At 44.7% G+C, this 22,138-nt stretch overlaps 1 protein-coding gene across 1 annotated transcript in view; it reads right to left on the reverse strand.

The window, feature by feature from the left end:
- LOC124622779 (myrosinase 1-like) overlaps positions 1-22,138 on the reverse strand; it is a 71,178-nt gene that overhangs the window by 16,934 nt on the left and 32,106 nt on the right. The window contains exons 5-7 of the mRNA XM_047148572.1: positions 21,901-22,084; positions 10,326-10,423; positions 8,225-8,372 (exon numbers count right to left, since the gene is read on the reverse strand). Coding sequence (XP_047004528.1) covers positions 8,225-8,372; positions 10,326-10,423; positions 21,901-22,084 — 430 coding nt within the window. The remainder of the gene's footprint in view (positions 1-8,224; positions 8,373-10,325; positions 10,424-21,900; positions 22,085-22,138) is intronic.

Here is a 22,138-nt window from a genome sequence, read left to right on the forward strand (position 1 = left end):
TACAATCTTATTCGAAAACTGTTCATAATTGTTTTTTTACTATGCTGTGGATGATCTTCCGTGTACGTAATTATGTTTAGCACGCGCTCCTCGGACAACAAATGTTCTTTTTGTTACGTTTCACTAGGGACGAGACTTGTGGCTCCATGTTGGACAAGCAGTGGCGGCTGATCAGAGGAGGCAAGCGGGGTTGGACCTGCTCGCTTTTCTGTGGTGGTAGTAGTAGCAGGAGTAGTTGCTTTTACAGTAAACCTTTATGCACTTTCGTCAGCATTTCTTCTAACCCTCAGGAGTAAAGAGCAAGTCAAAATGCGAAAGCAGCTGGAGGTGCGAAGCATGTGCCCGGGAGGCCAGAACCTTTCCACGTCGCCTGAAAACGCTGGGTTGCCATGGTAACTTGACGTCACTACACGAACAGGAGAAGGGATGGAGGCTGTCGTAGACACACAGCGGCGCGCTTGAGGGGTACGGGAGGCCAGCAGCTGTGGTAGTGCCCCTCAGGGTTTCTTTTTAATGTTAGTTGTCGCGTGTGCAGTGAATAAGGAGACCTAAATGGGCCGTGGAAATTTAGTTTTGCGGCAGCGCTGTTCTTGTATAACACCAGTAAGATTTTCTTAAGGGGGGTAGGACGTCAAACGGGCCGACTTGGAGCAGGAGAGGCACCACAGGACATTTTATTTTCTACTGTCTATACTTTTACAAATAAATTCATAAAACTTTGTCAGCATGACCAGGAAGGATTCAGGATTCAAACTCATTGCAGTGGAAGTGCAAAAACATAACAAAATAATTGTTTTTAGATATAAAATTTCATCATTTTTTTCACTTACTATTGGCTGCATTTGTTGCTATAAGTACATTTTTATTCAGAAATAAGAGAGATTCTTTGATGAATTTTGCACAGCATACAAACCATACTTACAGATGTATAAACTCTAGAATTTTCCAAATCTATTAAAAACTGTGCTAAAAATTGAGATAATGAACTAAAAAATTTGATTTTTTTCTAAACATAAAGTTTAAAACGTAACAGCTCATTCATTTTTTCATAAATTAAATAGATTCTAGAGTTTCAGACACCTGTAAGTATGGTTTGCATGCTGTGCAAAATTCATCGAACTGTCTCTCTTACTTATGAAGAAAAGTGTACAGGGCTATTATAAATGATTGAAGCGATTTCATAAATTCACTGTAGCTCCATTCACTGACATATGGTCACGACACACTACAGATACGTAGAAAAAACTCATAAAGTTTTGTTCGGCTGAAGCCGCACTTCAGGTTTCTGCCGCCATAAGCGCTCGAGAGCGCAGTGAGACAAAATGGCGACAGGAGCCGAGAAAGCGTATGTCGTGCTTGAAATGCACTCACATCAGTCAGTCATAACAGTGCAACGACACTTCAGGACGAAGTTCAACAAAGATCCACCAACTGCTAACTCCATTCGGCGATGGATGCCTCTGTAAGGGGAAATCAACGGGTCGGCCTGCAGTGAGCGAAGAAACGGTTGAACGCGTGCGGGCAAGTTTCACGCGTAGCCGTGGAAGTCGACGAATAAAGCAAGCAGGGAGCTAAACGTACCACAGCCGACGGTTTGGAAAATCTTACGGAAAAGGCTAAAGCAGAAGCATTTCTTAAACAGGACATCGGAAAACCGATGGATCGGTCGTGGTGGAGATCATGATCAACAATTCATGTCATGGCCTCCACGCTCTCCTGACTTAACCCCATGCGATTTCTTTCTGTGGGATTATGTGAAAGATTCAGTGTTTAAATCTCCTCTACCAAGAAACGTGCGAGAACAACGAGCTCGCATCAACGATGCTTTCGAACTCATTGATGGGGACATGCTGCGCCGAGTGTGGGAGGAACTTGATTATCGGCTTGATGTCTGCCGAATCACTAAAGGGGCACATATCGAACATTTGTGAATGCCTAAAAAAACTTTTTGAGTTTTTGTATGTGTGTGCAAAGCATTGTGAAAATATCTCAAATAATAAAGATATTGTAGAGCTGTGAAATCGCTTCAATCATTTGTAATAACCCTGTACCTATAGCAAAAATCAGCCAATAGTAAGTGAAAAAATGATGAAATTTCACATGTAAAAAAAATTATTTTGCTATGTTTTTGAACTTCCGCTGCTACGAGTGTGAATCCTGAATCCTTCCTGGTCATGCTGACATAGTTTTATGAATTTACTTGTAAAAGTATAGACAGTGGAAATTAAAATGTCCACTGGTGCCTCTCCTGCTCCAAGTCAGCCCGTTTGACGTCCTACCCCCCTTAAATTTAGTTTTGCGGTAGAGATGTTCTTGTATAATACCAGTCTTCCAAACGCACGGCAATTCTCGACAGAGAATTGAAACAGGTGTACTTGGATGTATTGGACAATATTGTAACACAGCTGCAAACAAGATTTTCACGTGGTGATGAACTTCTATTCGTTATATTAGGCGATGCTTTGTTATATTAGGCGTAGGTATGCCTACATGCTCAGTTTGCCATTAGTTCTCAGTATCCATTGTGGTGTGTCTTTCAGTCGCTCGCAGTTGCGCTCTGTCAGTTTAGGAGACGTTAGCAAATGAATGATTGAGAACGAGGTAGATAAAAATCTTCCAGAAGATTTCAAACTGTTTTGTCGAAATGCTTCAATTCGTGCTACAAGTGTTTCAGCTGAAAGGAGTTTTCATTGACTTAAACGCGTAAAAACGTATTTGGGGAACAGTGTGGCCCAGGATCGCTTATCAGCTCTTGCTTGGACGTCAGTTGAAAAACCAGTACAGCGAATACTTGGAAGCCGAGACAGGAGATATGACGATGTCGTCGAATGATTCGGGAAGAAGAAGGTACATCGAGTTTGCTTGTTACAAGTAACAACTCTCAAACGCTCAATCTGTTAGTTCGTTTGTAAATAAAAGTGAGTGTCTTTAGCAGTAGTAGTAGTTATGGTGGTGGTCGTCGTCGTCTTGTAGTAGTAGTAGTAGTAGTAGTAGCAGCGGCGGTGGTTAGGGACGCTAGGTTCTTTCTTTCGCTTCTGCCTTTTTCCCGCAGGTTGGCAGGGTCGGCCTGGTTACAACGGATTTGGCAATGTTAGTGGAAGGGGTGGCCGGATGCCCTTCCTGCCGCCACCCTGTACCCCCCTGGACGAAATTAGTGCACCCCAACTGTCTGCGACTAGTGTAATCCATGGAATAGTGTGAAAGTGTTCAAATGTCTGCGAGCCGTGTAACTGAGGCGAGATGTGGGGACCAGTCCGGTATTCACCTAGGGGGATGTGGAAGACCGCCTAAAAACCACATCCAGGCTGGCCGGCACACCGACCGCCGTCGTTAATCCGCCGGGCGGATTCGAACCGGGGCCGGCGCGCCTACCAGATTCCAGGAAGCAGCGCATGAGCGCTCTCGGCTAACCTGGCGGGTGGTTAGGTATGGCTACATGAAAGGAAAGAGGATTTTCCAAAATGTTTCCTGACCTCCCCAGTATTTAGGCCCATGATACGCGACAACAGACAATGATGATGAACTACAGGGCTCAACACCTGTTTCAAAATCACTTTCACATATTGAGCACCTATTATCACTATACTCCTGAAGTACATTGTCCACACAGTCGAGCGCACACGACACCACACATTCCACTGATTCATCTTGCAGAAACGATAATATTTGATCTGCCACTTCTTTCTCACTCTGCGATAATCCTTGGGTCCCATTCTGAGAAAATCGTATGTGGGATGTCGACTATCAAAAACATCACAGGCCTTTTGCGACCCCGCCCTCGAGGGGTTGCTTGTAAATTCCAGAGAAATAAGTTCAGAAAAGCCCCCCTGACAAGTAAAGTTATATTTGTAGGCAACCGCCAAACGCGAGGTACTTCCGCGCTGCCTCTCTCTTTCCATAGTCCAGACTAGTCCATATACGTGTAAAGGAAGCGCGGTTGAAAATAAAAGTACGTGGTTGGTAAAAGTGGACTGTATGTTTAGCACTCCATAGTGGGACATAGTTACAGGTGCGTCTGCCCTGTTTGTCGGTCAAGACCTGTCTCCCCTAGCTCTGCCCTCGGCCGGCTGTCTCGCTGTGAAGCCGTGGCCAAGTGGAAATCGTTACTTGCAACCACTGTCCGATCGCTGCTGTGACCTCGCGAAGTCACCTTGCACCAAGGCAGAGCAGTGTTAGATGTTAACATAATTATTTGTTTTCAGAAAAGAATTTCTTACTGTTACCAGTCTACGTATTACTGTTGCCATCATCGGTTATATGCAACCCAAATAGCAAAACTCATCTTTTAACTTTATTGTCTTATTTCCTAATCTAATTTGCACATCATTACCTTGTTTCCTTTTTCAGATGTTCGTCGTATAACCTCAATTCATTGACGCACCGTTCCGAATTCTTTGCCATCTCTGACAGGATGAATCAGAGAGAAACCTTAGTTTTTATTTCTTCTCCCAGAACTTCAATTCCTTTTCTTAAATTCCCCATTAGTTTCCTTTTGCTGGTTGCCGAGTGTACATATTGAATAATATGCGGATAGATTACAGCCCTCTCACTATCTTCTCTATAAATACCTCTCTGTCATGTCATTCGATTCTTCGAACTGCAAGCTCGTTTCCTGACGAGCTATGGATAAAGAATATTGAATAAAACATGAAATTTTATGCAATATCTTTGGTTAACGTTACCGGTCTAATAGCGAACTCATTTTATCACTAAAATTATCGAAACCTGCAATAGCTAAGAGAGAAGCGCTGAAACAGCGATCATTTCCAGTGGATCATCCTGTGTATGTTTCACTTCTGAAACAGCTGTCCTGAAAGTGTTCGTGATTGAGTCACGGTTATCTACGTCTTTCAAAATATACTGTATAATGTTGAAAATTTTTCTGCGAATGTTTCACATCCATCTCACAACTCAGAAAAGTTCCACACCTGAGGAAATAAGTCACGTAAGAAAATGTCTGTGTTCAGTTTCAGGTTAAGTGACACAATTGATCACTTACAGTTTCTAATTCATAAATGTCGTATTTTAGTAAATTTTACGAAATACGTAATCTGATCTCTTTTGTGATGGTTTGTGAACGATTCCGTGTGCGTACCTCCCTTTCCAAAAACTTTTGGCCAACTGGAACGCTGCCTAGCAGCTGCGGTGACTGCAGCAGCTGCAGATGTGCATTGAAAGTAGTGGGATGTGTGTGACTATCTGGATGCTTGTACTGGGTCCGGTGGGGTACGTTGATCGGCTGTGAAGGTTGAGATCGCACTAGGACACTTGGCCCCTGTGCAGAAATGTATTCCCGTTCTGAGACTCTGGGAGAGTCCACACATCGGTTCTGAAGGGGTGGCCGCCGCAGTCTGCTGTCAGCCAATGAGCCGGGCACTTTGTCCGTCACGAACGAAACATCCTCTGTCCACTTCAACTGTACCACGGTAGTGGCGGAATGTGCATGCTGCCTACTCTGCAATGTTTCCCAAACCATTTGAAGGAAACTATTTGGTGAAAAGATGATCCTCTGTGATCTCGGAGCCTCATTCAGCAGCTTTACAATGAAGTGCCTATCCTTCAGTTAATGGTCGTAGGACTAGTGATATTTGGACATTAAATAAGCTACTGCACAAAATTCGATTAGTTTGCAATGAAAAATTGGGCTCACTATAAGTTTTCGTTTGGTGCAGGTTGGGTCATACATTGCTCTGAACTAAATTTAGGTAACATATTGAATTCTTCTTTAAATTTGAGGCAGGATTGTCTATTTACAGTCCAGAGAAAATGTAATGCACTCACTTCTGATCACCCGTGCAAATGACAGAGTGAAAAGAAATGTTCGTAACATCCCTCATATCTCGTAAAAGTCTTAATCTACTTCAACGAGTTTTTAACAAATGATAGCATGCAATCTAGAGTGTTTTTTAATAAAGTTAACATGTAAAACTCTCTTATCTATTGTTATGTGGGAGTAACTTTAGAACGTTTTCAATAAAATTTTGCAATTATATTAAGGGCCATTCCTAGCTGCTGAAATGAGAATTAGTATGGGTTTACAATAACATAAGTGAAGGAATCAAACATTTATTTGCATTCAGAGCGTGAGCTTTTCATAAGCTATTGTTTGTTTAGTAACGGACTGTTTCAGCATTCTGTCACTATTTTAACCATGTTAGCACGTTTTTGAGGTGAAATTATGTAAATATCTCTATTTTGACAAGTGAAACTAATTTTAATATGGCAACAAGAGAAAGAAGAAAAAGCTTGAAAGTCGTTTGAAAATAAATCGCTGTTTCTGTTGCAATTTCAGCATAATCCTGTGGCCCATTTCGTTTTCAATAATAAATGATTGACTTGTCAGATTATGGGTTATACTGGAATAAGTGTGAATACTATCGTTTTTAGACTCGCTAGTGTACCATAGAAGGTCTGTGACATAAGTGTGTTAAGGCTTCAGCAAAGTTGTAGAACTACTGTAGGCTTCCATAGACTACCACAAGTAAGTGCAGACTGTAGCAGTTTTCCTATTTGCTTTGGTCACTTGATACATGAAATGCATTTGCCATTGCGAATATGGACAAGCATCAGCTGTAGAGTGGACTGACGACAGTGAAAATGTGTGCCGGACCGGGACTCGAACCCTGATGTCCCGCTTGTCGCGAGCGCCCGCCTTGCCGTTTTTACTCGTAATCGTTCGTCTTGTTTTTCCTGTGGCGTCTGTCTATTTGACATGAGATATGCCTGTCAGTATTCTGTGACAAACTACGTCAGGTTTTTGTACAATTTCACTGGATAATTCGATACTGTTGATCTTCAGAGGAATAGGAGATGCTCGTAACTAATCTGTTGTACCCTACATTCGGGATGATGGTTTATAACTAATAGATGACTAATGGAGGAAATAAGCACCTGATGTTTAAAATGCATTTTATACAACGTTTTTGTTCTACATACTCGTAGTTATGCTCCTGCAAATTAATTAAGAATAAACACTATTTATGGCAAAACTGAGATTGCCATTGTTTAATTCGAAAATTGCTGATTTGTAATGTGAAACAGAGGGATGTTGGAGTAAAAATAAAGAAAACAATACAGATTTCTCGTTGAGCGCTAGAAAACGGGATTTCCTAAAAAAAAGATAAAATGAAAAGAAACGGAAACTAAAATATATCAAACGTAGCTTCAATACTTCGTCGAACTTGTATAAAACGTGTTTCTGTTATTCATAAACAGTTTCGTATTTATCAGTAATAACAGGAAACTCTTACTTTTGACCATGATGAAGAACGTTCTATTGAGCAGAAAATAACGGCAATAATTATGTGCATTTTTTTATATAAACGTAGGCTTCCGCTGCAATCATCAAACCCAATAACATTTTTCTGGAGTCACGTTTGAAGCTGCGAAATATGGATGAAATTTATTTTTTCTGGGTTTGTGACCGCATTGTCAATGTATAAAACTGCCGACGTTTCGATCCCTGTTGCAAGTGACCTTCTTCAGGGTGTGTAAACTGAAACACTTGCAACAGGGACCGAAACGTCAGTAGTTTTATATATTGACAATGCGGTCACAAACCCAGAAAAAATTTACTGTACATTTTTCTATGTTTGTGCATGTAAACCGCACTTGTAGCAATAGCAAACACTTTGGTTACATAAAAGCGCAGAAGTTACACAATCAGCTAATTTTTAGTACTTATAAAATGCAATTTACTTTCTGTAAGGGTATAAAATACACAACGGACTGACACTGAATGATGTGCCGTTCTAATTACGTGCAAAACAAACAACCAATCAAACAAACAAAAGAAAGTTGTCGGTTCCCGTTTTCTCTCGTACACATTCATTTACATTTCTTTCCCTACCAGTTATACCACCATTGCCATTTACTACGTCATTCTACATTTCGGTAGTTTTAGTAGAGCGGAAATTTAGCTTCAGCTGTGGAGCTACACCTGGCTAGTGCTCTGGACCATCCTCAAGGAAAGCCCCACCACTACCGTCGTCCCTCTCCTACCGTACCGTCTGCGCAAGAGGGGGGGCAAGTAATTTTCTTGGAACTCTAAATGAAATTTGTGGTGCTAAACATAATTGGCCCCCCGCATAAGCTAAAATTTGCTCAAACTTTCTTCACTCACGTAGCTCATACAGTTGAGTGAAATAGGATGAATCTATTCGAAACTCCACGTATTGTGGTTGACGATGAAGGAACTGGACGTAACGCAGTAGACGATACTCACCCCTGTTGTACTCAATCTCCTGCTGCGTGAACGTTGGCAGCCGTGAGCGGGGCCGGCCCTCGGCGGCGCTGTTGGCGTCTATGCGCTCCCTCATGACGGGCGGCCAGTCGCCCTCCGCCGTGAACAGGGCGTGTCCGAAGGCGCCGAGCTGCGGACGTCAGAGAGGAGTGACTGTTTTGTCAGCCTTTACCGACTCAACTTTAGCTGCGCTGTTTCACCAGAGGGACTGTGAAATTGTTTCCAGGCAGTACGCGGGACAATATAAGGTACTGCAAAACGCCAAGAGAACTGTCACACCTTTCTGGAAGAGCGATGAGATGATTAGCGCGATGGGCGCCACAGCCTTCCCTTTGCGACGTACATCGGTATCGAGGCAACTCTGGAGGAGGGTGTCGGAGTGTGTAGACACTGCGACGGCCGCTGCTACGTACACTAGATGGACGGTACTCGTTGTTGCAAGACGACAGCTCCAGAGACACAAAAAAAAAAAAAAAAAAAAGAAAAGAGGAGCTCAAGGACTTTAGATCTGGTCACGAGACTTGATGGCATCTGCAGTCTTTATTTACAAAATCACATCAAACTTTTTTGTTTTTTATTTCCGACTGACGTCGAAAATTGATGGGCATCCACAGGTCGAGAGTTCGACAGGGTGACAGAAAATTTTGGTCTCTGGAGACTGATAAGCGTTGGTCAGTCGTTTTGACAAGTCGACAATTCTCCGTAGTCGTACTCACGGAAGTACTGCACATTCCATAAATATCAGAAAATCTTGAGAGATTACAAACTGATTGCCGCAGTTAGCAGCTTTTTACAAGCACCAATCATATTGTCGCTTCCTACATAATGTCTCTTATATTATACTCATTGATAGGATAGGTGCTGCTGTCTTGCTGATTTCGAGCATGAATGGCTCCTTCCAGCCTCCATGTTTCCTGAGGAGAAATGACAGATCGTTTCCTAAGGAGAGAACTTGAGGACATCAGTGTGCTACATGGATATCGCTATGATACATGGATATGTCGTGGTGCAGGACCCTTTGAATATTCTGATCTCTTGCATTTGACGCCCAAGGCCTTTTCAGGCTCCTAATAGATATCCACGTCAATAATTGTGAAACTTTCTGGAACACCAACATAGTGTCTGATCACAAAGACAGACTGCAATAACTATAGTTATTACAGTTCTCCATGAACTGACACTCTAGATACAGCCTTTCATCACGTATTGGAGGACGTTCCTGTGAGTGTGACACGTGCTATGGAGTTAAAATGCGACGCTTACAATGGCGAACTTACATCCCCTGTGCATTTGGTCGCAATAAAGCGAGACTGGTGTTCAACTGGCGCATCCGTTTCAGACTGCACACTTTGCTTAGTGACACTGTTCTTTGACTTGGGGGGGGGGGGATGCGTGGGTTGAAAGTTTCAGCCATTGCTGGAGACTGCTGATTGCGTGATCCCGAGTAGCTAAAAGCAGACATTATAAAAAATCTCAAGCGACAGACATATCGGACAAAGTGGTACTGATAGTCAAAACCATCATTGATGTGCCTGCATCAGTATATCTTTTATCACACTAACATGCCGATGTGGCGTTGTTGTTCCGATACAAGCAGGATAAATGAGAATTAGAAAGAAGAACATACAAGGTGAACCAGAGCTCCACCGACTAACTTTCAGAGCTGGTGGTATGAACCAAAACAACAAAAAAGTGTCTAGTATGCATGGGCTGTAAAAGGCGTACATTAAGAGATAGATCCTCACTGCTGGCGTACACATCTCTTCTAAGGAAAGCCCTTCGCTTTACATATTTTGAGAGGTGGCAGTACGGACCAAAATAAGAAAAATTTTCCAGTAAACATGTTCTAAAGAGCTATGAGCACCTGTTTATCGTTGCCGTTGTGAGACACATCTCTCCTACAGATAAGTGTTCATAGCGCCTGAGGTACGCGTTTTAGAGCTTGTTTTTACTTGACGTACTACCCACCCCTGACACTTTGCCGGTGGAGTTATGTTTCACCCTGTATGCATGGGCTGTCTGTAGTTGGTAGTAGGTATCGCTGGAGGCAGATGGTAACAGCTTTCTTTCCCTTGAAACTTACCCCAAACTGCAGACTCCTCTCAGAAGCCTCCTGGTCGGTGGGACTTGACGCGTTGAGCGGCTCGGCCCAGTCGCTGTTGAGCGTGATGCCCACGTAGCCTGCAGCAGGACGAGGCGACAGTAAGGTGAGAAAGAGCGAAGGCAGAAAAGGGCGCAGCTGTTGCTGAAAACGCATTAGCGCGCAAACGGTCTGCAGCACACTTACACTGCACGCCACGTAGAACTGCACAGGATACGTACACTGCACGCCACAAGAACTGTAACACCGTCAGGACGACATACAACACCTTGAAACTGGCATAATATCGTTAGTAATTAGCATTTTAGTGCGAGCGTATGTTTTGGTAGGACTGGCCGGCCGCAGTGGCCGAGCTGTTCTAGGCTCTTCAGTCTGGAACCGCGCGACCGCTACGACCGCAGGTTCGAATTCTGCCTCGGGCATGGATGTGTGTGACGTCCTTAGGTTAGTTAGATTTAAGTAGTTCTAAGTTCTAGGGACTGATGACCTCAGATGTGAAGTCCCATAGTGCTCAGAGCCATCTGAACCATGTTTTTTGGTAGGACTGATGCCATCTACAGTCTACGTATAAGGAAAGACTGTAAAGCGGGTTACTCATTCAGAAATGGCTTTTTAAATGTCGCTTGGTCGTGAGAAGATCGTGTGGGTCCGCGGTACTGTTGTTCGCGTCGCTCGGAATGCAACGACTCTCACGCAAATATGAAATCGATGGATTTCAGGGAGGCCGTACCCAATGCCGTGCAGGATCTTAATGGCCCCACACGACTCTAGGGTAAGTTCGTAGTGTTCGCTCGACCGTGCACTATTGTACAGTCACGTCACATATCTTGAGTTGACGAGTGGCACTGTTTGCAGCAGACAGGGCGATGACGCCTAGACCACCAGGCATTGTCAGCAAGGTGACCATTGTTGCGGCTTCCCTTGTGGTCACGGCAGAGAGAGGCGAGCCTCTAGTGGTGCGGCTGACAACAGTGGACACAGGAGGGGCTGTATACGTTTCTTACCAGACAAGTATTGGTCTGCGCACAGCACTGCCATGCACGTATCCGTATGAGGGAGCTACGAGGAGAACGAACGTTATCCAGGCTGCATTCTTCTGCGCAGTACGGGCGCAGCTCTTGGAGTGATGACACGCTATACGGCCACCTCTCGTCCGCATAGCAGGTAACAAAGGACAGCAGGCATTACATCTCTGCCGGTGGCTGCACTGTGTGATCCAAGTCCCGGTGACGTTATCTTTCAATAAGACCGCAGGCGCTCGTTTCGTCCTGACCTACCTCAGTACGTACGGGGTTCATATGTCGTCGTGGCCAACATATTCTTCAGATCTTTTGCACACTGAAAACTTCCGGTCATACAGGTAGGTTGCCGATGGGCTGCCAGTCGGCAAGCACTACGGTACTATTTATGGGCTCTGTTACAGAAATTGTAAGGTGCCCCTGCTGTTAAAGCCACATTTTGTTTCCTCATTATCCAGTTTCGCAATGTTTTATCGCGTCTGCAGATATCATGCAGCACTCAGTGAGCAAAGCGCACACAGGCGAGAGTAACATTTTAGTTCTCGTCTTGCTGAAGGAGCCGGTGGACCATATCGCGTTGCCAGAAGACTGTGGTGTGAGGCGCTGTGGCTAGACATGAGAACGTCCGCTACGTTAGCAGCCAGGTACGTAGGGAAAGGACAATTATTCTGTCTCGAAGCAAGTAATGCCGCTTAAAAAATATTTGCTAATAAAAGTCGCTTTTTCTAATACAGATATCAGGAGAAGTTACATGTCATAAGCACTTTCTTACATCGACATGTACAACGCCAGAAATCGATCATCTTAATAAATAAATGAATAATGTTTAAGGTAACAAAAATGAACAAACGGTTACTGTAAGTACGAGCCACAGGCTGCGCCACATAGTCGCCTGTCGGCGATAGGATGCCTTCCGAGCTAGTTTTGCCGTAATTCCATGCTCTCAGGAAATAGTTAGTTTCCATTTAATCATTATTAATTCTGTCGATATTACCAGCTTATGGTGTTCAGTGAGTAAATATATCATAATGGCATCCCTTTTGAGCGTTAATCCGAATAATATAGCTTCCCGCTTCATCACTTACAATCACTGGAAGTAGACTTGCACTTTACAGGGAACCCGAGGTACCGATACTGCTTCTGCGAAGGGCATAAACTTCGATAGAAAGCTTCTCGGCAAAACAGGTAAAAGAAATCCTACTTGGAGACAGACTAAGTAATCCAAGGACGGATTGTCTCCATCGGATAGAGAAGTACGGCCAGTCACACTATAAGTCTCTTATACCATCTTCTACGGAGTCACTGGCTAAACTGAAACATTTCTCGAGGTTTAACACAAGTGGGAGTTTCTTGCAAGGTGAAGTAGCAGGGAATGACTCCACTGCTGAGGTGACATCTCTATGCGCTGAATTTCGCACAGTGCGTGTGCCCAAATCACCTAAAAATTTAATCTTGTCTTCTTCCTACTGTTCTTCATATTTGATATTTTATGGTGCTGCAATTTTAATCACGTCCTGTACACCCCAAGTAAGTTATTTCAACCTAACTATTGACATAATTATAGTCCATTCCTAGATGTCGTATTTTCTCATCTCTCCACAGTATTTTCTTGAGAGGTTTGGAATTCTGGCCTTTGCTGTTAAAGAGATTGCCAGCTACGGGATACTATGTGGTGCCGTCTGAAGAACGACGTAGCATGACAAAGTTGGTACCTCTCGACGGAAACACACGTAAGCACGCTCGCTGCCAGATGCAGGGACGAATGCGAGACGTCGGCGTAGACATACTCCCAAGAGTTTCCGCGGCTGCTGAAGACTTGAACATACCCCAGAGCGGAGTGTCGCTCAGCCCCACTCTCCAATCGTCGCCGAAGACGACACTTCCATATCACTACCGAGAGTTGTACGAGGTGTGGTTGGAAAGTTTTAAGAATGGATCCGCTTCTGCTTACTGGTTGGCAGGCAGGTACACAGAGGGTGGGCAGTGAGCCATTGCCTTGTCCTTGAACGCCCTCTGACAGCGAACTGCGTTTCCTTTATTCAGTTCGTTGTGGCAGATGGTTCAGTGTGGGTCTGTTAGGGCTTGTTGCCGGATTCTGTCGGCGTGAAAGTGGACGTAAGAACGGAGCAACGAGTTTGCGTGAAATTTTGTTTCAAAACCGGAAAATCATCTTCTGAGACTTACGAACTATTAAAAACAGCTTTTGGAGATAATTGTATGAGCCAGTCAAATGTTTTTGTCTGGTTCAACAGATTTAAAAATGTCTGCGAATCATTCGACGATGAACCACAGTCCGGCCGTCCTTCCACCTAAAAAAAAAAAAAAAAAATGAAAATGTTGTGAAAGATCGCGACTTGGCGCACTCTGATCATGGGGGATATCTGATGAACTTGTTTAAGTTTCTATGCAGTTCAGTCAATTTTAACTGAAGATCTGAACATGCGTCGAGTGCCCGCAAAATTCATTCAAAAAGTGTTGTCAAGTGACCAGAGACAATAGCGACTTGAAGTGTGCCAAGAACTGATTAATCGGACTAAACGTGACACAGATTTGTTAAACAGGGTAATTACAAGTACGAATAGTGGCTATATGGATATGATCCTGAAACCAAAGTGCAGTCTTCGCAGTGGAAGACTCCAGGTTCACCACGACCGAAAAAAGCACGGCAAAGTCGACGAAGACAATGTTGGTGATTTTTTTTATTTTACCGGTATTGTGCATCATGAATTTACTCCTGGAGGACAGACAATTAACCAGGAATACTACAAATGTGTCCATGAGCGTTTGCGTGAAAAGGTGTGGAAGATAGGGCATGCATTGTGGAGAGACAGGAGTTGGGTGCTACACCATGACAATGCTCCGGTCCATCGTGCCTTCACCATCGTTGAATTTTTGACCAAATTCCTGTGCTTCCACAACCGCCATATTCCCATGATTTGGCCCCTGCGGACTTCTACTTGTTTCCTAAACTGAAATTTTCACTGAAAGGGAAGCGATTTGACTCGATTAAAGGCATCCAGGCAAATACGGAGACTGTCCTTAACACACTTCCGGAAAAAAATTCCAGGGATGGTTCCAAAAGTGGAAACACCGTTGGAGTCGGTGTGTTAAGTCATAAAGGGACTATTCTGAAGGAGATGCATCACAGTAGCATGTAAGTACCACCATTGTACAATTACAAGACCATTATTGAAACTTTACAGTCACACTTCGTATTAGAACGAAGTTTATGGAGACTATTATTCTGCAGTGTATGAAGTGATACATTAGTGTTCAGTGAAAGTAACAAATATACATAGACTGTCCCATGGACATGGATTGTTTGAAAGCTATGTATTTCATATTGTACAAGTTATAATAAAATGATCTAATATTTTGTGTGTGTTGTGGTATCTAATCGGCGTCCTCCAGAAGTAAATGTAAGAACCCACCACAGTGCCGACGAGTTTTTTATCTTCTGACGCAACCCATTAAAACCCTAATAGTCGTTTCTTCAAAAAGTTCCTTACGTTATCCATCTAAATTATCCCAGAATAAAAACTACCAGCAGGCTTCAAAGTCACACTGATGTTTCCATTATTGATGTAGCGCTAAGTGAGACAGGTAAGCATTGTGAAGGGTCTTGTTGCAAAATCCATCAGCTGAAGAAGGATTTACGGACTGCACACAAGATATAAAAGCTGGGTGACCAGAATGCAGAATAAAGTTCGTTTCTCTCAAATTGTAATACAGTTTGCGTACCATATCGCTCGGAGTACATTACCATAGTCAAGTTGTCTGTAATGTGGCTATGACACTGGCGCTGTTTGCGTTAACAGATATCCTTATTATACTTTCAATGGGGCACTTTCCTTTGTGCAAATGCGAATACTGTGTATTAAGTGAAACTGTTTGATGTAAACGGTAGTGGTGTGTCAGTGTGGACGTTAGTGTTGTATTTGTACTAATCACCCATGTTCAGCAAAAATAGAACACGTAGAACGCTTAGCATTTTAGTCACCTCAGTTCAGCATATGTCCTGTTGCCTAGTAGGCAGAGAGTCCGCCATGGGACCTGATAAGCATCGACGCTTAGAAGACGCGAATGGCGTCCTGTGATATAACCATCCGTGCTGCATTCACCTGTTTCCAAGGTTCATCTGTGATGGTTGGCATTGGGCAACACCACTGCACCCATCATTTCATCATATCCCACAAATTTTCGGTTGGCGACAAGTCTGGTGATATGGCGGGCCAGGGCAAAAGGCTGATATCCTGTGACACCAAGAAATCATGTGTTCGTGCAGCAGAATGTGGTCGTGTATTGTCTTGTTGTCTCATTGAAAATTGGCGCCTGCGGTGTTGTGCAGAAAGGGTATGGCTACGGATCGCGGGATGTTATTGATGTAGGCACATCATTTACAGTGCTGTGGACACGCACCAACTGTGATTTGAGGTTGTACCCAATAGCACCTCAGAACATAAGGCCTTGAGTTAGGGCTGTATGTCTTTTGCGAATTCAGTCACTCTATGCCGCACCTCCTTTCTGTGGCGATCCAACATGCGACCATAATTTTCAAAGATACAGAACCTGGATTCGTCCAGAAACACTATCTGATGCCATTCCTGTTCCCAGTGACGTCGTTCCATACACCATTGCCGTCTAACATGTTTCTGTATATTTGTCAAAGGTAGTCGGAGAAGTGGACGACGCACACGTGACACATGCTGTAACTAACGATGACGGACTGTCACCCCTGATAGTGTACGATGTGTTACACTGTTCCAATGTTGCGCCAGAGCTGAGGAGGATACAGGTGTGTCCTGCAATGCCATTCGGATGAGGTGTCGATCTTATCGGGGGTTGGTCTGGGTGGTACGACCTCACCCATCTCGTCGTGTTCTATGGCCTTCCGTGAACCACTCTGCGCATAACCCTTGCACTGCCGAAACGTTTCGTCCCACAGGAACTGCAGTTACCCAGATGGATGGATCACATTCTCTCACGCCAATAATGTGCCCTCTTTCAAACAGTGATTTGACGGTATGGTTCGTGCATACGTCTGCGACGCGCACGTCTGCTCAAGTGACACTGATACATTAGCTGCGGTTTATTGCGACAACGAGAGCTGCAGACACATTTTATTGGTAGGTGATGCTGCGCCGCTATATCGATAGTGACCTCGAACGCGTTGGCCGGCAATGTTAAACTGTCAATCATTTCAAGATTTTCATGATCTCTATGTACACTCCTGGAAATGGAAAAAAGAACACATTGACACCGGTGTGTCAGACCCACCATACTTGCTCCGGACACTGCGAGAGGGCTGTACAAGCAATGATCACACGCACGGCACAGCGGACACACCAGGAACCGCGGTGTTGGCCGTCGAATGGCGCTAGCTGCGCAGCATTTGTGCACCGCCGCCGTCAGTGTCAGCCAGTTTGCCGTGGCATACGGAGCTCCATCGCAGTCTTTAACACTGGTAGCATGCCGCGACAGCGTGGACGTGAACCGTATGTGCAGTTGACGGACTTTGAGCGAGGGCGTATAGTGGGCATGCGGGAGGCCGGGTGGACGTACCGCCGAATTGCTCAGCACGTGGGGCGTGAGGTCTCCACAGTACATCGATGTTGTCGCCAGTGGTCGGCGGAAGGTGCACGTGCCCGTCGACCTGGGACCGGACCGCAGCGACGCACGGATGCACGCCAAGACCGTAGGATCCTACGCAGTGCCGTAGGGGACCGCACCGCCACTTCCCAGCAAATTAGGGACACTGTTGCTCCTGGGGTATTGGCGAGGACCATTCGCAACCGTCTCCATGAAGCTGGGCTACGGTCCTGCACACCGTTAGGCCGTCTTCCGCTCACGCCCCAACATCGTGCAGCCCGCCTCCAGTGGTGTCGCGACAGGCGTGAATGGAGGGACGAATGGAGACGTGTCGTCTTCAGCGATGAGAGTCGCTTCTGCCTTGGTGCCAATGATGGTCGTATGCGTGTTTGGCGCCGTGCAGGTGAGCGCCACAATCAGGACTGCATACGACCGAGGCACACAGGGCCAACACCCGGCATCATGGTGTGGGGAGCGATCTCCTACACTGGCCGTACACCACTGGTGATCGTCGAGGGGACACTGAACAGTGCACGGTACATCCAAACCGTCATCGAACCCATCGTTCTACCATTCCTAGACCGGCAAGGGAACTTGCTGTTCCAACAGGACAATGCACGTCCGCATGTATCCCGTGCCACCCGACGTGCTCTAGAAGGTGTAAGTCAACTACCCTGGCCAGCAAGATCTCCGGATCTGTCCCCCATTGAGCATGTTTGGGACTGGATGAAGCGTCGTCTCACGCGGTCTGCACGTCCAGCACGAACGCTGGTCCAACTGAGGCGCCAGGTGGAAATGGCATGGCAAGCCGTTCCACAGGACTACATCCAGCACATCTACGATCGTCTCCATGGGAGAATAGCAGCCTGCATTGCTGCGAAAGGTGGATATACACTGTACTAGTGCCGACATTGTGCATGCTCTGTTGCCTGTGGCTATGTGCCTGTGGTTCTGTCAGTGTGATTATGTGATGTATCTGACCCCAGGAATGTGTCAATAAAGTTTCCCCTTCCTGGGACAATGAATTCACGGTGTTCTTATTTCAATTTCCAGGAGTGTATATGAAAATAGTCAATTACGCAGTGTAAAAAAAAAAAATGTAACGGCATTCTAAGATACTGCTGGTATGTCCTCATAATTTATCTTTGGAACGGGGAAATGTTACAATACTTCTTTCACTGGAATAAGATTTGTGTCGCTTCATTCTCTGGCTTCATCTTGGCTGGAAGCATATTGTGGTACTCACGGAACCAATTTTTGAATGATTATTGAATAATCTGAATAAAAAGTGTTTTATTTGGTAGAAATGTTTCAATTACCCATTTCCATGCCATTATCTAACCAAAACTGTGAACTCTCATGTACACAGAAGATCGTTTTCAATACGACTGCAACCTACACCGTTCAGTGACGGGACGATTTGAGCTTCATGTGTTTTGTTTTCGTTAATCATTCTCGCATTCGAGAAATAACTTATCTTTGTATGAAACAGTCTGATCATACTAAGTTTTCTCCTGTTTTACATTTTCATATTGTAACAATTTCATGAAAATTTCACGGCCAAAAGGTTTACTGATCAATGTTGAGAGCCACCCATTATGCATTCGCCTAACATTCGGCTATGGGAAAAAAGTAAATACAGTTATTTAAGATCCAAATATTTTTTTTTCTTGCAGAAACTACTGAGATAATGAGAAACAACCACATAGCAGTTGGAATGTGCTTTCATGACGTGGCAAAATATTTATTCGAAACATTTGAGTTTTTCTTATATTTAAATGTTGCGTGACTGGAGTATTTTTCCTTTGACGTAATCTTCTCTATCTTGAACGCCCATGTCAGCATCTCGTTGTTATTGGGATAGACAGATAACGCTTGTACGTCAGACCGCAGCGATCAGCCTACGAGCTGCTGCGACTTCTCCTGGCCTGGCTTTAGTAAGCCCAGTGCCCGAACGTAGTGTACTCATCCCGAATAGCATTGCCAGTTATTTCACATGTCCTCAATAAATGAGACACTTAAAGGTAGTCTAGTGAGTAGGAACTTTACGTCACCACCTCTTCTCCCCTTGCACACCAAATACTTTTTCCTTTTCTCGTATCTTTGTTCCGCATCACTGCAAGGTCTACATGGTTCTTAACGGATTTTGCATGGATAATTTAAGAAGTGGTCAGATTCCCTTTCTGTCTCAAGGTGTCGCACAGCTCGCAGTGTTCAGTTGTGGGTCGAAGAGCACCAGGATGAGTTGACCACATCCCCTGGCCACCATACTCCGTGGATTCAAACCCAGTCGAGAATCTGAGGGACCACAGTTCACGCCATGGATCCTCAACAGCAAACTTTAGCGCATCTGGACACAGCACTGGAGCCCGCAAGGCTCCAAATCCCCGTCGGTACACTCGAGAACCTAACAGACTTTCTTCCTGCACATCTCGGAGCCGTTCGCGCTGGAAAGGGTTGTTATTCAGGCTTTTGACAGGTGGTGACATTAGTGTGGATGGACAGTACATCTGCACCGTGCTCTATGTCTGCCACCACTACCCAGCAGCGCTACTCAGTTGCTCCTGGAGCACTGGCCACTCTTCGTGTTCTGCAGTCACCGTTGACACAGATAGGTCCCTGTCACTGTAGTTGTACAGCTTGTCATGTTTCTGATCTTGTAGTTTGTCCTGTTTTTCTGATGGTAGATTGACAATAACATGTGATAAGGTGGAAGAAACCTTGTGTTTTGTGATAAAATGAATAAAAGGAACTTTGAACGATTAAAAAGAGCGACAATAAAAAAATGAGTATTTTAACATATTTGAAAGAACAGGAAGCAAGATTACAGCCTCAGAAACCATGACAAACTGTATAGTGTATGGTACAGGTCAAAGTACAAGCACAAAATTACTATGGTCTCATAAGAGGCAGAATAGTAAACAAAAAACGACTGAAGAAAGCACAGAAAGTGCAGAAACCTTTTTGGGTCAAGGAAAAATAAAGAGACTGTATCTTTTGCACAAGGCGTAATTTCTTTCAAACTTTTTCGTTCAAAATACGAGGGGACTTCAAAATGTAAGTTACCACATGTTGTCCTGCTGTAAGACTACCGCGCACCAAAAAGTGGCATGCTGTCAGAAGAGAGTACATCCTTTGGGTTCCCTGCAGACGCAGTTCTGCTGCGGTACGGTTCACAGGTGCTTTACAATGTTGGAGCGAAATGGCGTGGCAACTGCGAAAGTACTTCAAAGACGAAGTGCGTGGGCCAGTATGATTCTTGGAGGAAACACGTGTAAATTGCCCACCGGTACACCGTGAAATTCTGGCGCCCTGTGGACGAAATGCGATGTCACATCTAGTCATTGGAAATGGTGCCAACAACTTGGCCAAGACCGCACAGGCGTAGGTGATGCTGGCCAGGAACGAGGGCCGGCGACATCGAGCACAGAAGACAATGTCCAAGTTACCGACGAACAGATTCGCAGCAGTCACAGAGTATTGAGGACGTCCAGGCAGTGGTTCTCGATTAGTTCCACGACTGAGGAGCAGATTTCTGGTGTCGAGGAACTGAATGATTGGTAGAACGTCCCCACTGTTGTTGACAGAGACTTGCTAATCCTGTTGGAAAATACTGTCATGTGTCTGTGTGACTATAAGTGTGGTGTGGCATTCAGTAAACGTGGCTAGGCCTGTCACATTAACGCGCAACTTACGTTTTGAAGACCCCTCGCAGCAAAGATTTGTAGCATGGTATGTGGTTCTGAAGCCAGCACGAGGGTTTACTTGTCGTACAGTATGGCTCGTGCAGGGTATGGTGGCTGATGCTCAGTGACCAGTTTTAGTCCAAAGCACTGGCGAGTTCATTCGTTTGTTCGGAAGGGGAGGTGGACACGTGTTTTCCACCTTTTGGCCAGTCAGAGATCACAGAATAAAGGTGCGCACCCTGCAATCTTTCTCAGACGATTTTACAGAAACTATTCAGTAAAAAATTTCATTTTTGGTTTACTTGTAGCTTTATGGGTCAGGTTCATGATGACATGCCCATTGTTTTGTTAATGATCATAGTTACTGTGATATTTATGTGGAAGTAAGACACTGTGCACAGTGAAGAATAGAGGTCAAGAAAATTGATCTGATTTAGCACACTCATTTGCGATCGCGTCATGCTAGCAATACAGCCAGAGTGAAATATTCAGATATCGAAATGAGATTTTGGCAAATGATAGCAAGCAAAAGAGGAGGGTATTTTACCCTATTGTTGTTATGTAAAACTTCATTATCTACCATGCTATTCCAGTAACTACAGACGTTTTTAGTGAAAGAATGTAATTTTTAAGGATCACAAATAGCTGGTGAAATGAAAAATGGTACGGGTTTTGGAACAAGATATATGAAGACATTACAAGTTTTTCTGTACTGAGGATGTGCATCTTCATAAGCTACTGACTTTACTTTTCCACTGTTCCTCACTTAATAAACTTAATAAACCACTGTTCCAGCAATCGCTCGCAACTGTGTCTGCACAAAATGCTAGTTAGGTGAGACAGTGTAAACTCCACTGTGTTTTGGTAAAAGAAGCAAATTTTGACAAGGAAACCAGGAAAATGTGTAGGTTGTACTCAAAATTCACCACTTATGATGCTTCAATGAAAATTACAAATGGGTAAAAAGCCAGGCAAAAATAAATTGCTGCATTTTCGGCGGAATTCTTTTTAGGTGCTGACGAAAGCAGAGATGACATTGGATCTTTTTCGATGGTCACTATGCAAGCGTGCATGTGGAAGGGCCCAACTTAATATTTACAGAACATGTGAATGTAGGCTTCAATTTAGAACACGGCACTTCCCCTGCAGCGCTCGTCATTTCTCCTACAGCGCTCTGAGCTAACCCCCACCACTGCCGCTGTCCCCACCCTTCCCCTGCCTACTGCGCATCTAGCGGCCGTGGCATTTTGCGCGCACTCGTACCTTGCTGCGTGGCCCTGTACGTGTCGTTGTAGAGGTGCCAGACGCGCGCGTGCGCGTTGATGACGGTGTAGTAGGTGAGGTAGTCGCCGATTCCGACGGCGTTCTGCGCCGGTGCCTGGCCACCCGTGCTGGCGTAGCCGCCTGCGAACACCGACGGTTCGTTGAACGTGATCCACCACTTTACCTGCAACAAAGCGGAAGCCACATCACGAGGTGTACGCCAGTACTAGAGTCGTTA

This window comes from Schistocerca americana, chromosome 7 (assembly GCF_021461395.2).
Source record: "Schistocerca americana isolate TAMUIC-IGC-003095 chromosome 7, iqSchAmer2.1, whole genome shotgun sequence".
NCBI lineage: Eukaryota > Metazoa > Arthropoda > Insecta > Orthoptera > Acrididae > Schistocerca > Schistocerca americana.